Raw genomic sequence first — 16,171 nt, forward strand, 5'->3', positions numbered from 1 at the left:
TTAGGATGGACTGGTTGGATCTCCTTGCTGTCCAAGGGACTCTCAAGAGTCTTCTCCAACACCACAGTTCAAAAGCATCAATTCTTTGGTGCTCAGCTTTCTTTATAGTCCAACTCTCACTTTCATACCTGACTACTGGAAAAACCATAGCCTTGACTAGATGGACCTTTGTTTGCAAAGTAATGTCTCTGCTTTTTAATATGCTATCTAGGTTGGTCATTACTTTCTTCCAAGAAGCAAGTGTCTTTTAATTTCATGGCTGCAATCACCATCTGCAGTGACTTTGGAGCCCCAAAAAATAAAGTCAGCCACTGTTTGCACTGTTTTCCCATCTATTTGCCATGAAGTCATGGGACCAGATGCCATGATCTTAGTTTTCTGAACGTTGAGTTTCAAATCAACTTTTTCACTCTCCTCTTTCACTTTCATCAAGAGGCTCTTTAGCTTTTCTTCACTTTCTGCCATAAGGGTGGTGTCATCTGCATATCTGAGGTTATTGATATTTCTCCCAGCAATCTTGATACCAGCTTGTGCTTCATCCAGTCCAGCGTTTCTCATGATGTACTCTGCATATAAGTTAAATAAGCAGAGTGACAATACACAGCCTGGACGGACTCCTTTCCCTGTTGGGAACCAGTATGTTGTTCCATGTCCAGCTCTAACTGTTGTTTCCTGACCTACATACAAATTTCTCAGAAGGCAAGTCAGGTGGTCTGGTATTCCCATCTCTTTAAGAATTTTCCAATTTGTTGTGACCCACACAGTAAAAGGCTTTGGCATAGTCAATAAAGCAGAAATACATGTTTTTCTGGAACTCTTTTGCTTTTTTGATGATCTAACAGATGTTGGCAATTTGATCTTTGGTTCCTCTGCCTTTTCTAAATCTAGCTTGAACATCTGGAAGTTCATAGTTCATGTACTGTTGAAACCTGGCTTGGAGAATTTTGAGCATTACTTAACTAGCGTGTGAGATGAGTGCAATTGTACGGTAGTTTGCGCATTCTCTGGCATTGCCTTTCTTTGGGTTTGGAATGAAAGCTGACCTTTCTCAGTCCTGAGGCCATTGCTGAGTTTTCCAAATTTGCCAGCATATTGAGTGCAGCAATTTCACAGCATCATCTTTTAGGATTTGAAATAGCTCTACTGGAATTCCATCACCTCCACTAGCTTTGTTCGTAGTGATGCTTCCTAAGGCCCACTTGACTTTACATTCCAGGATGTCTGGCTCTAGGTGAGTGATCATACCATCGTGATTATCTGGGTCATTAAGGTTTTTTTTGTATAGTTTTTCTGTGTATTCTTGCCACCTCTTCTTCATATCTTCTGCTTCTGTTAGGTCCATGCCATTTCTGCCCTTTACTGTGCCCATCTTTGCAGGAAATATTTCCTTGGTATCTCTAATTTTCTGCAAGAGCTCTCTAGTCTTTCCCATTCTATTGTTTTCCTCTATTTCTTTGCACTGATCCCTGAGGAAGGCTTTCTTATCTCTCCTTGCTGTTCTTTGGAACTCTGCATTCAAATGGGTATATCTTTCCTTTTCTCCTTTGCCTTTCACTTCTCTTCTTTTCTGAACTATTTGTAAGGCCTCCTCAGACAGCCATTTTGCTTTTTTGCATTTCTTTTTCATGGGGATCATCTTGATCCCTGCCTCCTGTACAATGTTACAAATTTCTGTCTTAGTTCTTCAGGCATTCTATCAGATCTAATCCCTTGAATCTATTTGTCACTTCCACTGTATAATCATAAGGGATTTGATGTAGGTCATACCTGAATGGTCTAGTGGTTTTTCCTACTTTCTTCAATTCAGAAAACAGTCTGGCAATTTCTTATAAAACAAAACATGTACATACCATATGACCCAAATTATTGGGAACAGTATGTGAATCGTGAACTTCCAGATGTTCAAGCTGGATTTAGAAAAGGCAGAGGAACCAGAGATCAAATCGCCAACATCCACTGGATCATCGAAAAAGTAAGAGAGTTCCAGCAAAACATCTACTTCTGCCTTATTGACTAAGCCAAAGCCTTTGACTGTGTGGATCACAATAAACTGTGGAAAATTCTTAAAGAGATGGGAATACCAGACCACATGACCTGCCACGTGAGAAATCTGTATGCAGGCCAGGAAGCAACTTTAGAACTGGACATGGAACAACAGACTGGTTCCAAACAGTGAAAGGTGTCCATCAAGGCTGTATATTGTCACCCTGCTTATTTAACTTATATGCAGAGTACATCATGAGAAATGCTGGACTGGATGAAGCACAAGCTGTAATCTAGATAGACGGGAGAAATATCAATAACCTCAGATATGCAGATGACACCACCCTTGTGGAAGAAAGTGAAGAAGACCTAAAGAGCCTCTTAATGAAAGTGAAAGAGGAGAGTGAAAAAGTTGATTTGAAACTCAACATTCACAAAGCAAATATCATGGCAGCTGGTCCCATCACTTCAAGGGAAATATATGGGGAAACAGTGGATACAGTGGCTGACTTTATTTTCTTGGGCTCCAAAATCACTGTATATGGTGATTTTAGCCATGAAATTAAAAGACGCTTACTCCTTGGAAGGAAAGTTATGCCCAACCTAGACAGCATATTGAAAAGCAGAGGCATTACTTTGTCAACAAAGGTCCATCTAGTCAAGGCTATTGTTTTTCCAGTGGTCATGTATGGATGCGAGATTTGGACTATAAAGAGGGTGGAGCACCGAAGAATTGATGCTTTTGAACTGTGGTGTTGGAGAAGACTCTTGAGAGTCCCTTGTACTGCAAGGAGATCCAACCAGTCTATCCTAAGGGAAATTGGTCCTGGGTCTTCACTGGAAAGACTGATATTAAAGCTGAAACTCCAGTATTTTGGCCACCTGATGCGAAGAGCTGACTCATTTGAAAAGACCCTGACTGGGGAAGATTGAAGGCAGGAGGAGAAAGGGACGACAGAGGATGAGATGGTTAGATGGCATCACCGACTCAATGGACACGAGTTTGGGTAATCTCCGGGAGTTGGTGATGGACAGGGAGGCCTGATGTGCTGCGATTCATGGGGTCGCAAAGAGTTGGACATGACTGAGTGACCGAGCTGAACTGAAAATAGTTAGCACAATGCCTAGCACATAGTAAGCATCAATTATTAGCAATTATTATCATGATTGTAAATGTAAGCACCAAATTGGTTTCTGGTCCTTTCAAACTGGCTGACAAAGGATATAAAATTTTGTCTTTCCTCCAGAAACTAAAACTAAGCTGGCGAGATCAGAAACTCTTAACCTTTTTCATTATTATATTCTGAAGTTTTATACACAAATAAAATACTTGTTGAATAAATGAATAATTACAAGGTTTAATTTCATCTCATCAGTAAATCTTTATTATGTACCTAACGTTATGTAGCTCCATGGGACTTCCCTGGTGGTCCAGCGGTTAAGACTCTGCATTCCTTTGCAGGGGGTGAGGGTTCAATCCCTGGTCAAGGAACTAGGATCCCACATGCCGCACAGCGTGGCCAAAAAAAAGAAAAAATAAAAGTTATGTACCTTCATCCTTCATGTTCCGATCTATCTGTGGACCAGCATTCCTTTCTCGGAACTGTATGCCCTGCATGTGTCTTTGCATAGCTTCCTGTATTACTTCAAACAATGGTTGATCCTGTTTGAGACATGGATGTTACCTCTGTTAGAAATTACATTTTTCGTATCTTCTTCCAAATTCTACAACTGAAGTTTTTTTGAAAACATGTATTTTCCCTTAAAAGAAGAAATAGGGATCAGGGGTGGGACTGGGGAAAGAAGCAGCCTTTATTACACCAGACCTTTCGCATGTGAACATTTAACATATTGTAGTTTTAACTATAAATTTCTGTGACATGAAATAATCTGTAATTCTGCTGATACACGAAAAAGAATCTTGTGAGTTGTGTAATCTGTTAGAGTAAACAGTTTCGCTAATAAACAAATTCAGCTTATTATACAGAAATCCGAGTTTTAAACTGGCATTGTTCCAATTCATCCACATACATAGCAATGGAGACAAATTATATACTAAAATGCTAATATGTTTACATTAAAAAATTTTGGGACAAATATTCTTCAAACACTTCATGATATAAACATCGTAGGGCAAGGCCTGAGGTAGCCCAGAAGCCCTCCACACCAAGTAAACTGTAACATAAATGTAGATCAGATGTGGCAAAAGTACAATATCCTGTACATTCTTGACTGGGCAAAAAACATACACAAATGTTTATTCATTCTGCACTGCACATAAGATAAACTCTGAACTCCCTGGATTGGTAGCCAAGGCTCTCCACAATCTGGTCCCCGCTTTCCACAATCCCTTACTACCCAGCAGGTGCCCTACACAAAAAGCCAAACGCTAGATGGAGCAGTATGTCCTAAGCTGTGCTTCAATCCACCCTGTGCTTTTATTATTCTTTTCATCTTTAATGTCTTCTCATAATTTCCCTCATGTCTGATGAAATCCTACTCACCTTTCAAGGTTAGTTTAAGTGAAATTTTAATTATTTGCTGTAATCCTCCCTGAGACCCACTACGAGATCATCTCTCTTTCTTTTATGAGACTAAAAGAGGCACTTCCCATATATTTCTTTTTGCAATGATTGTATCATTAATATATACATATCATCTCTTCTACCATGTTGCTAGCTCATTAGATAAAGAATAAGTCATCTCTGCAGTCTCTCACAGTAGCAGCAGGTGCTAAATAGATACCAATATTTGAAGAATTTATAAGACTCAGATTCTTAATTACACGTACTTTTATATTAGAAAGTAAAATTATTCAGGAAAAAATTATTTTAAGAAATGATCTTTACCACTGTGCCGGCAGACAAAGGAACAGAGTCATCTGTAGGATACATTCTGGAAACTGGGCACTTGAGAATGTCCAAACCATTTGGAACCATTTTACAATAATCCTGAATACACTGCAGCCACCACCACACAGCATCCCGGCAGTTGTATCTGGCGTGAGTTCCTTCACCCAGGAGATTAGGAATGAGGCCGTGTCTCAGGGTACTAGCAAATGCTAAAATGATATTCCTAAAACAACAGAATTAGGTGAATCATTTGACATGAAAATCACTTAAAAAACTAAAAGCAAAAAAGTCACTTCGGGTGATCATTATTTTTTATTATTTTCTCTTATTTCTTTGTATTTTCATGTAGAAAGTGGTCATAATATAGAATAAGCACTGAATTAAAAGTCAGGAACCTTGATCCTTGCCGTGCCTTTTTCTCTAACAATCTGTATGACTTATCCTCTGGGAGAGTTTTTTTCATCCGTGGAGTTTGGGACCAGGTGATTTTTAAGGTCCCTCATAACTCTAGGTTTTACTTTTGAAATCCCTAGTATTTCAAAAGAACAGGAATTTTATTATCTTAAATGGCAGATACCAAAAATAAAGCAAACATGTAAGAAAATAAAATGGTAAAAACTGACCTTGAAAAACATAATTCTTTTTCAAAAACTTGTAGAGAATATTTTATCTTTCAACATATTATTCTACCATCATTTAACAAATGACAACTTTGTAAGATGGCTTGGCATTCTAAAAAGAGTATCACACTGAGAATTAAGAAGACTGAGATTTAAATCCTAGTGTTGCCATCTGTATAAACCATGGAAAAGTCATTTAAAGTTTTTTTTCTTTTTGCTAAAACCATTTAGAAATTTAATTAATTCTGTGTATCAGGTAATACCTCTCTCTTAAATAATTGTGTAAAAGAAGCTTTTTTATTTTCTGCAGTACAAAAGTGTTAGTGTGGAGAGTGACACTTCCAATTAACAAAAGGTCAGAATACTAGCAATCTGAATTATCCAGAACATGTCTTACACATGGAAGTTGACTAAAAAGTCCTCTGTCCATGAACATCTCTGCAGAGGGTGGAAGCAGAACTATCTGTGGTAGAGACAGCCATATGTCCACCAAAATGGCTTTCCTAAATGTCTCAGCCAGATGACGGCATTCTCCAGCAAAAAAAAAAAAAAAAAATTTAACTGCATGGAACAGGAGTGTTTTCCCCAGGCTCTCTTTCCCTCTCTGCCAGCTGACCAGAGAGAACCCAGAGGTCCTGGAAGATCGTATATCACGCAGATAAAGGAGGCTATATCCCTTAACCACCATGTGGAAAACTGCCTCTTGAACACCCATATAGGATCAGAAGATCATAAATTTTGTTTATGAAAAGCCCTTGAAATTTAATGGCTTATAATTCATAGTAGTTAGCACTACTCTAACAAATGTATTATCTTCTGGGAAATCTTCTAGATCAGGGGTAGGCAAACTATTTTTCTGTAAAAGTCCAGACGTAAATATTTTAGGCTTTGTTGACCTTACATAGTGTGATCATGCATTCTTCTTTCAGTAATTCTTTAAAAAGGTAAAAACCATTCTTAGCTCACAGGTCATACAAAACAGGTGACATCAAAACAAAAATATTAAAAAAATGCTTTTTTTGCTACAGGTTTTAACTTGGAGAGCAGTAATTTCAAACTTCAGTCTTGGGCCACTGAAAATCACTTGAAGCCCCTGCAAAAACACAGATTTCCAGCTGTCAACTCTGCCTTTCCACCTCTAGGTTTGGACTCAGGGAGTTTAGCACAGGGACCAAGAATTTGCATTTCTAACAAGTTGTCAGATGATGGTAATACTGATTTATGGAACACTATACAACACTACTGTAGAGCCTTTCTTTTCTACCTTTGATAAATTCATCTATAGTACTGTGACATGGAAAACACCATTTTAAGTCTAGAAAACACAAAACTGGAGGTTATGAGGTCTGCACTAAAAAGAAGGAAACCTGATAATATTATTCTCTTTACAGGACTCTGTCATTACGGAAGAACAAAACATGGAAGACTTTCCAATTTTACCTAAAAGTCATCTGCATTCTTATACTTAATTTGGGCACAGACATTTTACTCTTTAGTGAGCGACGTTTGTAACATGGTTATACATTTCTTAGTTTTTCCTGAAATAAAGTAGCAAATGCTGAAGATAACCTGATCTGTAATGTGAAGTATTAGAATTTGGTAATTTCAAAGATTTTCACACCTTTGAAATTTTATGATCCTATTAAATGAACACACAACAAATAAAATTAAAATCACACCTCAGGAAAACATGCCTACCTACCAAATGTTGAGAATAGATGAATAAGAAAGGTCTGAAGAGCACTGAAAAACACTCAGACATAAACCTGCATTGCAACTTTTTAAAGATTTCCTACCTGGCCTCCAAATAGCGTCCAGTAATCAGCAGTAGACCTCTAAGGGCAATAAAAGTATCTCTTCCCCAGCAGCGGAAAATACCAGCAGAGAAGTGAGGTAAGCCTAACAGAAAACACAGCAGAATAATCTATTAACCTCAGTATACACAAGCCTATGAACTCCATGACTATAGATGAGCTGCTCTAAACTTTGGGGTTAAGGAGGAGGTGAAGCGAGTCTTCAAACTCTCTTAAAATTATCTGCAGAATGTATGGTTATTCTTAGGTCTACTTTTGTGTGGTGAGGTTCCATAATCATATCTGATTCTTAAAGGAATCTGTCACTCAAAATAGACTAAGAATCAGTGCTATAGAGTGATGCTTATTTGAACTGGTTAGAATGTATGAGTTTTTAAACACAGACTTTCTTTTAGGAAATTAAAGATTAAAATCAGGGGTCAAATATTTAACACATGAAGAAACACTCAATATAGTAATAATGATATATTTTAAAAGGTTCTACCTGCAGTTTGAAGGCAACACATTAATCTAAATATGGGATGATTACCTTAATGACAAATAATTACATGTTTATTGATCTATTGCCCTAGGGTTATTACTTCATCACCAAATTCTCCATTAACTTAAAACCACTTAAAAGTGTCAGTTTGTTAGAAACAACTTTTACAGGTGAAAACAAGGATTTCAGATGTTAAATCACTTGAAAACTTTAGGTAACTGCAGCCTTTATGCGGGAAGTGAAACAGAATGACTATAGATAAAATCTAAAATTTTACTTTTATATTGAGTTTGGTTTCTTACGAAATGTGAAAAGAAATACAATTGTTATATATAACAATCAGCAGGAAAGTAAAGCAAAGGAAATTAGCATTTCACTAAAAAAAAATGTGCTAAAGTATAAATGTAACAAAAATTTCAGGGAAGAAAAACTCAGGTCATTAATAAAAAGTTCACAGCATTCATTCATAACTATTTTCTAAACACTTAACACTATCTGACATTATCTTGTTTGTCTTCCGGTTTGTTGAATGAATGTCTCTCCCCAGTAGAAAATACAACCCATGATAACAGAAACGTCATTAACCTTATTTGCCAAGTTATATCACTGAAAACTGTAACTGGTATATATCACTATGAAAATGTATTGGATGAATGAAATAAAAGATAAATTATAAAACGTAAATTGAGAGGTGAGAGAATTTAACTAAGAAAAAATATTGGCAATACTTCACAAAGTTTCTGTTTGTTAGGTCTTCACCTTGGAGAAAGACATTTTCTTCGGTTAGGAAAAGATCAGAACTAAAGATAACATCACACATTTCTTTCTATATTTTCTCCCAAATAGTGGCATAAAATTTCCCTAAACACTTTTATATTGCTTACACACAGTTAGACTTCCCAGGTGGTGTAGCGGTAAAAATCTGCCTGCCAAGCAGGAGATGCAGGTTTGATCCCTGGGTCAGGAAAATGCCCTGGAGAAGGAAATGGCAACCCATTCCAGTATTCTTGCTGGGAAAATTCCATGGACAGAGGAGCTTTGTGGGCTACAGTCCATGTGGTGGCAAGGAGTCAGACACTACTGAGCAACTGAGCACGAACATACATGGTTGACATACAGTTTATATATACGGTTGATGACGGTACTGATGACAGCAGCGAACATTATATATATATACATATATAGTACTCTGTGCTGCACAGATTTCCTGGTACTTTAACCCACTTAACACCTGGCATAAAAAAAAAAAAACTATAGACAGATCCAAGGGTAAGTTTGAGTTTCTATGCCCTGAATACAGGCACTCTTGTTAAAAAGTCAAAACTAAAACCTCTAGCATGGATGTGTGGAAATATTTGTATTCACTAAAACATTTTTTAAATTAATTAATTAATTAATTTTATTTTTGGCTGTGCTGAGTCCTCAGTTGTTGCATAGGCTTTTCTCTAGTTGCGATGAGCAGGGACTATTCTCTAGTTGCGGTGTATGGGCTTCTCACTGCAGTGGCTTCTCTTGTTGCAGATCATGGGCTACAGGGCATGTGGGCTCCAGGAGTTGTGGCTCATGGGCTCTAGAGCACAGGCTCAGTAGTTGTGGCATATGGGCTTAGCTGCTTCGTGGCATGTGGGATCTTCCTGGACCAGGGATTGAACCTGTGTCTCCTGCATTGGCAGGTAGATTCCCAGGGAAGCCCTATGTTAACTTTTTTTTTTTTATTTGAATCATTTGAAATTTTATTAAAATTCAAACTTGGTGTATTTATTTATTTTTTTCATTCTTTTTTTGTTTGTTTTGCCATACATTGACATGAATCCACCATGGGTGTACATGTTTTCCCCTTCCAGAACCCCCCCTTCCACCTCCCTTTCCATCCCATTCCTCCGGGTCATCCCAGTGCACCAGCCCCGAGCACCTTGTATCATGCATTGCACCTGGACTGGCGATTTGTTTCACATATGATAATTTACATGCTTCCATGCCATTCTCCCATATCATCCTGCCCTTGCCCTCTCCCATAGAGTCCATAATACTGTTCTATTAATCTGTGTCTCTTTTGATGTCTTGCATACAGGGTTATCTTTACCAATTGACTAAATACCATATATATGTGTTAGTATATTGTATTGGTGTTTTTCTTTCTGCCTTACTTAACTCTGTATAATAGGCTCCAGTTTCATCCACCTCATTAGAACCAATTTGAATGTATTCTTTTTAATGGCTGAGTAATATTCCATTGTGTATATGTACCACAGCTTCCTTATCCATTCGTCTGCTGATGGGCATCTAGGTTGCTTCCATGTCCTGGCTATTATAAACAGTGCTGTGATGAACATTGGGGTACACGTGTCTCTTTCAATTCTGGTTTCCTCGGTGTGTATGCCCAGCAGTGGGATTGCTGGGTCATATGGCAGTTCTATTTCCAGTTTTTTGAGGAATCTCCACACTGTTCTCCATAGTGGCTGTACTAGTTTGCATTCCCACCAACAGTGTAAGAGGGTTCCCTTTTCTCCACACCCTCTCCAGCATTTATTGCTTGTAGTCTTTTGGATAGTAGCCATTCTGACGGGTGTGTAATGGTACCTCATTGTGGTTTTGATTTGCATTTCTCTGATAATGAGTGATGTTGAGCATCTTTTCATGTGTTTGTTAGCCATCTGTATGTCTTCTTTGGAGAAGTGTCTGTTTAGTTCTTTGGCCCACTTTTTGATTGGGTCGTTTATTTTTAAAAATATGAAACGCTTCACGAATTTGCGTGTCATCCTTGCGCAGGGGCCATGCTAATCTTCTCTGTATCATTCCAATTTTAGTATATGTGCTGCTGAAGCGAGCACCCTATGTTAACTTTTTGACCTTTCAGAATATATGACTTACAGATCACACATCTTCTGAATAATTTCTACCCTGTCAATTAATGTAAAACTTTATAATTATATACATATTTTGTACCACTGTCAGAAAAGGAAGGTATTCCTGGCCTTTGCATCATTTAAAAATGAAACCAAGAAATCTATCTGCAAATCCATTTACAGTCCTATATATTGTTAGTATGGAATACACAAAACTCTCCTTTAGGATGCTAGAAAGAAATACCAGGACTTCTATCCATATTTATAAACTATGTTTTTAGTTTTTCTTTTTGTTTTATATTGTACATGATATGTAAACATACCAAGTATAATAACATATGAGTGTATCATTTATGATCTCAATATTCAATATATTTATTTCGGGAGTGTTTCACAACAGCAGTGGATAATCAAAAATGTTGAGATCATTATTTTATATAATAGACTTCTAAACAATAGGCTTTAAAATCAACTTCTGCATTTTTTCCACACTGTCCTTGTTCAGTTTTGTGACCATCTGCTATGATTCACAGGGGAAAGTACCAGAAGGATATCAAATAGTTGAGTAAAAATCTAAAACACAATTATATAATTAAAACATTCAGAAGGTTCATATAATCCTTTCAAGTGAAATGTTAATTTCTTTTTTAGTTGTTGGGTTCTAGTAGGTCATTTTTATTGGTCTAAGTGAATGCAAATTTAAGAGTAAACAGAAGCAATCACATAGACAATATTGTTACTTTCATCCTGCAATTGGCAATTGGTATTTCTCAGTTTAGTTTGGAAGTTCTAAACTTCAGTGGACTCAAATATTAAATACTTTTTAGAAATAGCTTGAAATTTATTAAAAAGAAATCAAAAGCCTATTTTGCTGAGAATTATACCTGTTACTTGACTTGGGTTTTAAGTATACTTTTGGGAAAGATGCTAATGGAGTTGGAAGCATTTAATTGCAATTAGACACATAATAAAAATTATTTAGCATTTGTTTTGTGTTTTGTAACTTGTAGAGGATCTCCAAATGATCTCTTGGTAATTACAAGGTTGGGTTAATTTTTTATATTGGGGGAAAAAAGTATAATGTAATGGGAAAGGTAGTAAAACAAATTTGATTGAAAAGTGCAAAATGTTATGAGTTGGAAAAAACACACATGCAGAAGAAAGGGATTAATTGGCCACAATAAAAAATGCACATAAATAAATGTCTGGTGCACAGTGATACCTAAATAGCACCGTTATTATTTTTATAAATGTATGCCTGTGAAATTTTACTAACCAGTAACATAAAATCTTGGAAAACATCATGAGTTTTTAAAAATAATCATTTCTTTATAATTTTCCTAATACTGACTTACACATTTTAACCTTGTACATAATTTCTTACCTGCAGCTAGAGACACACAACACTGCTCCTTCTCTCTTGTGATCTCATTCATCCTGCATGGTACATCCGTAAGGGAAGGTGAAAGAAGTGGCAGAGAAGAGAATCTTCCTACTCCACACATTTGGACTGAACCCAAGGAAAGGTGTTTCACAAAGGTAGAACCATTCTGAACAAAGCTGCAACAAAGTTATAGAGTTCAAAGTATTATGAGTAGAAATAAAAAGTTTTTATTACTTATTAAAAAAAAATTTATTAGGGAAAGAACACCTAATTTGAGAATCTATTTTTTTAAACAGATTTTTAAGAGCACAATACAAATTGTTATTTACAGCCACAAAGTTGTACATTAGATCTCAAAACTTACTCATCTTGCATACCTGAAATTTTATGCCTTATTGATTCAAAAAATTTTAGTAGTATTATTTTAGTTCTTTTTTTCTCTTCAAAAAGTTTCTCTATTCAAATGTGTAGCAATGCTAAAACCAGTTGAACAGAATTTTAAATTTGGTTAAGGTTTCAGAACTGCTTTCATTTCACCCAGTATTCTATCTGCTGCTGCTGCTAAGTCGCTTCAGTTGTGTCCGACTCTGTGCGACCCCATAGACGGCAGCCCACCAGGCTCTGCTGTCCCTGGGATTCTCCAGGCAAGAACACTGGAGTGGGTTGCCATTTCCTTCTCCAATGCATGAAGGTGAAAAGTGAAAGTGAAGTCGCTCAGTCGTGTCTGACTCTTAGTGACCCCATGGACTGCAGCCTACCAGGCCCCTCCGTTCATGGGATTTTCCAGGCAAAAGTACTGGAGTGGGGTGCCACTGCCTTCTCCGAGTATTCTATCTAGCTGGCTTTAAAATGTTTATTGTAAAACAAATGGTAGAGTTGAAGTTTTATCCTTTCTGAAGTTATGCCCAAATTGCCTTGGCTGTTCTTCACTGGTACATTCCAGCCTGTGGTTTCATCTCAGGGAAATTCACCAATAATGGCATATTTCATTTATAACAATAGAATATTTTTTCTCTTAATTAACAAAAAAATTAGAAAAAAATAGTATGTGTAGATTTAAAAAATTTTATCCATTAAGTTAACAACTCGAGGAAAAGAGGTAACACCAGGCAATTAAAATTTCCCATCAACATGTTTTTTAGCTTCATAGAATAGATGTTAATATCTAAGTTTGTTTCTGTATGTTCCAGATTAAAGGATGTTAATACATTTTATTCCCACTTATTAACTTTTTCAGCTCTATGCATGCATGACAAATCCTGATGTTTTGGTCTTTTTAAGAGTGTATACACTGACTGTATGTGGCTTCTACACAAACATGCCTATCTACTCAAGCTTTGCTGGGTATACCTTGACATTTGCTTCCATGCTACATCCAGAAGAGTGGTGTATGCACCGATTAATATAGCATCAAAGTAACATGGGATAAGGTAACGTGGGATCTGCTTCAGGTAGAAGAACATAGCCTGCAACCATTTACCAACCTGTTATAAAAATAATTTTAAAAGTTAACTTGGTGTGCTTATAGGCTAGGTATATTTTAAAAGCCATATCCAAACATGCCACTGTACTATCTAGCAATCTATTAACCAGATTTTCACTTATAAGAACTGAAAGATGATAGAGAAAAAAATGTTTCAGGTTAGAAAACAACATAAACATATATGTTAATATATATCTCTTATTGTGCCCCCTACCTTTTATTTTTTTGGACAAGAATATAGCTTTACTTACTTCAGCAATAGTTCCTGACCGTGAAATAAGCCGCTTACTGACATAGTCAATCATCCAGTCTCCAGATCTCAAGTTATCACAGAAGGGATGCCCCAAGTCATTCTTTGGTCTTATTTCTGCCAATACGGACATTAATCCTGAAAATTCAGAGAAATATCATACCAATTTCATCACTGGCAGGGTAGTTTGCTCTCACAGCCTGGCAACCTGCTGCTAGTCTCCAGTGATTGAGGGTGAATATACATACAGCTAGATACAAGAGCAGCATAATCCTCAGTGGCACTTTCCACGACTGGAGGTAAGTGTGGCAACACTGCCTTGAACCAAGATACAAAGGCAGGCTGACGGGGACTGTGGTTGGTTGCACGAGCTATGCAGAGTTTTCCAAGATTCCTGTTTTCTGGGGTTGGTCCTGCTCTTTTGAATTTTAATATTACAATATTCAAAGGCAATTGGCACATCTTCCCTATCCTAAGGCATCTGGGGGCAGAAAACTGATAAGTTTGTCTTTTCACAGTTGAAAAGTGGTAGATTCATGAATATTCAAGCAAGATTTGAGAAAAATCATAGAACTGGCCTCAGAGACAGCAAGATCACCTATGGTGATACTAAGAATAAAGTCTGTTCTAGAGAGAATCTTTGAAATATAACAGGAGTTTGTGTTGCTGTTTAGTTGCTAACTTGTCTGACTCTTTTGCAACCTCATGGACTGGAGCCTGCCACCAGGTTCTACTGTCCATGGAATTTTCCAGGCAAGAATACTGGAGTGGGTCACCATTTCCTTCTCCAGGGGATCTTCCCGACCCAGAAATCGAACCCTGTCTCCTGCATTGGCAGGTGGGTTCTTTATTGCTGAGCCACCACAGAAGCCCATAACAGGAGGTACTTGGAACTAAATGAAGTATCAAAATGAAGTATACAGACACATCCTCAAGTACCCCTCAATTAGAAATATTAGAATTTCTATGCACATGTGTGTGTGTGTGTGCTCAGTCGTGTCCGATTCTTTGTGACTCCATGTACTGTAGGCCATCAGGCTCCTCTGTTGATGGAATTTTCCAGGCAAGAATATTGGAGTGGGTTGTCATTTCTTATTCCAGGGTATCTTCCCGACCCAGGGATCGAACCTGCATCTCTTGAGTCATCTGCATTGGCAGGCAGACTGTGCCAGAGAAATTTTTGGGCTTCCCACGTGGCTCAGTGGTAAGAGGATCCACTTGCCAATGCAGGAGATGTAGTATGTTCAATCCTTGGGTCAGGAAGATCCCCTGGAGGAAATGGCAACTCACTCTAGTATTCTTGCCTGGAGAATCCCATGGACAGAGGAGCCCGGCAGGCTATAATCCATAGGGTTGCCAAGAGTTTCTATGTACATATAACACATTGTTATTTCAATGACAGAGAGTTAGAACAATAATACTTCTTTCCATCACTTAATAGGGTAGTAATTTAAAATTATACTGGCTTCACTGAGTTCGTTCCAAATAAATTTATCCTAAAGGAAATCAGTCCTGGGTGTTCACTGGAAGGACTGATGTTGAAGCTGAAACTCCAATATTTTGGCCACCTGATTCAAAGAGCTGACTCATTTGAAAAGACCCTGATGTTGGGAAAGATTGAAGGCAGGAGGAGAAGGGGACGACAGAGGATGAGATGGTTAGATGGCATCACCGACTCAATGGACATGAGTTTGGGTAAACTCCGGGAGTTGGTGATGGACAGGGAGGCCTGGTGTGCTGTGGTTCATGGGGTCACAAAGAGTCAGACACGACTGAGAGACTGAACTGAATTGATAACTATACTTAATTAATTATAAGGGACATAAGGGCAAGAAAAGAAGTTCACACAAGTACCATCTTTTCAGGCAAGTAGAAAAAGCAGTTTAACATCTCAGAATGAAAATGGAGTAGATATCTGCTTATGGCTGGTAACACATAATTTCTTTATTCAGTTCAGTTCAGTTCAGTCTTTATTACAACACAAAATAAAGAATGAGAATATTTCGGAAAAACTGTCATAAACATAAAAAGTCTTACAATTTTTTATTGAAAGCTTCTTACGTGCTCGATTTTGTAGAAAGTATGAAAGCTAAAAACAAGAATCCTTCAAAAGGCAAACATTATTCTTCTAAGGGTACAGTCTACTTAGTGGAGTTTGATAGCTAGTTATCACTGAATACTTACTATGGACTAACCACTTACTGTCTAACTACTTTATACATATTAACTCATTTATCCTAACAGTAAGCGCTTGTGGTAAACACTATTTTTATTTCCATTTTACATATGAAAAAATTGAGCCACAATTTACCATATGGTTAAATCTAATCAGTGCAACCCATGAAGTTTGGTTCTAAAGCCTATTTCTTGATCACGATCAAACATTCACAAAAAACAGTATATTAACTATTAAAATAAAGCAATAAATTGCAAGGTTTAATAAGAGATATAATAGATA

The 16,171-nt window shown here is 37.3% G+C and overlaps 1 protein-coding gene and 1 non-coding gene across 7 annotated transcripts in view; both read right to left on the minus strand.

Annotated features, from left to right (window-relative positions):
* The window catches only part of AGL (amylo-alpha-1,6-glucosidase and 4-alpha-glucanotransferase), an 80,507-nt gene that overhangs the window by 17,771 nt on the left and 46,565 nt on the right, over positions 1-16,171 (minus strand). For 4 of the 6 annotated variants that reach the window (XM_081493247.1, XM_081493251.1, XM_081493249.1 and 1 more), the window contains 6 exons: positions 13,715-13,851; positions 13,331-13,464; positions 11,981-12,156; positions 7,252-7,354; positions 4,833-5,058; positions 3,535-3,646 (listed from right to left, as the gene is read on the minus strand). In XM_081493247.1, coding sequence (XP_081349373.1) covers positions 3,535-3,646; positions 4,833-5,058; positions 7,252-7,354; positions 11,981-12,156; positions 13,331-13,464; positions 13,715-13,851 — 888 coding nt within the window. The remainder of the gene's footprint in view (positions 1-3,534; positions 3,647-4,832; positions 5,059-7,251; positions 7,355-11,980; positions 12,157-13,330; positions 13,465-13,714; positions 13,852-16,171) is intronic. The other 2 variants (XM_081493250.1, XM_081493252.1) reach the window with 1 other exon arrangement.
* Positions 10,475-10,581, minus strand: LOC145508017 (U6 spliceosomal RNA). The gene has a single exon (XR_014055286.1). It is a non-coding gene; the product is annotated as a U6 spliceosomal RNA (small nuclear RNA).

This window comes from Giraffa tippelskirchi, chromosome 5, assembly GCF_054371585.1.
Source record: "Giraffa tippelskirchi isolate mGirTip1 chromosome 5, T2T-mGirTip1v1.2.pri, whole genome shotgun sequence".
Classification (NCBI taxonomy): Eukaryota; Metazoa; Chordata; class Mammalia; order Artiodactyla; family Giraffidae; genus Giraffa; species Giraffa tippelskirchi.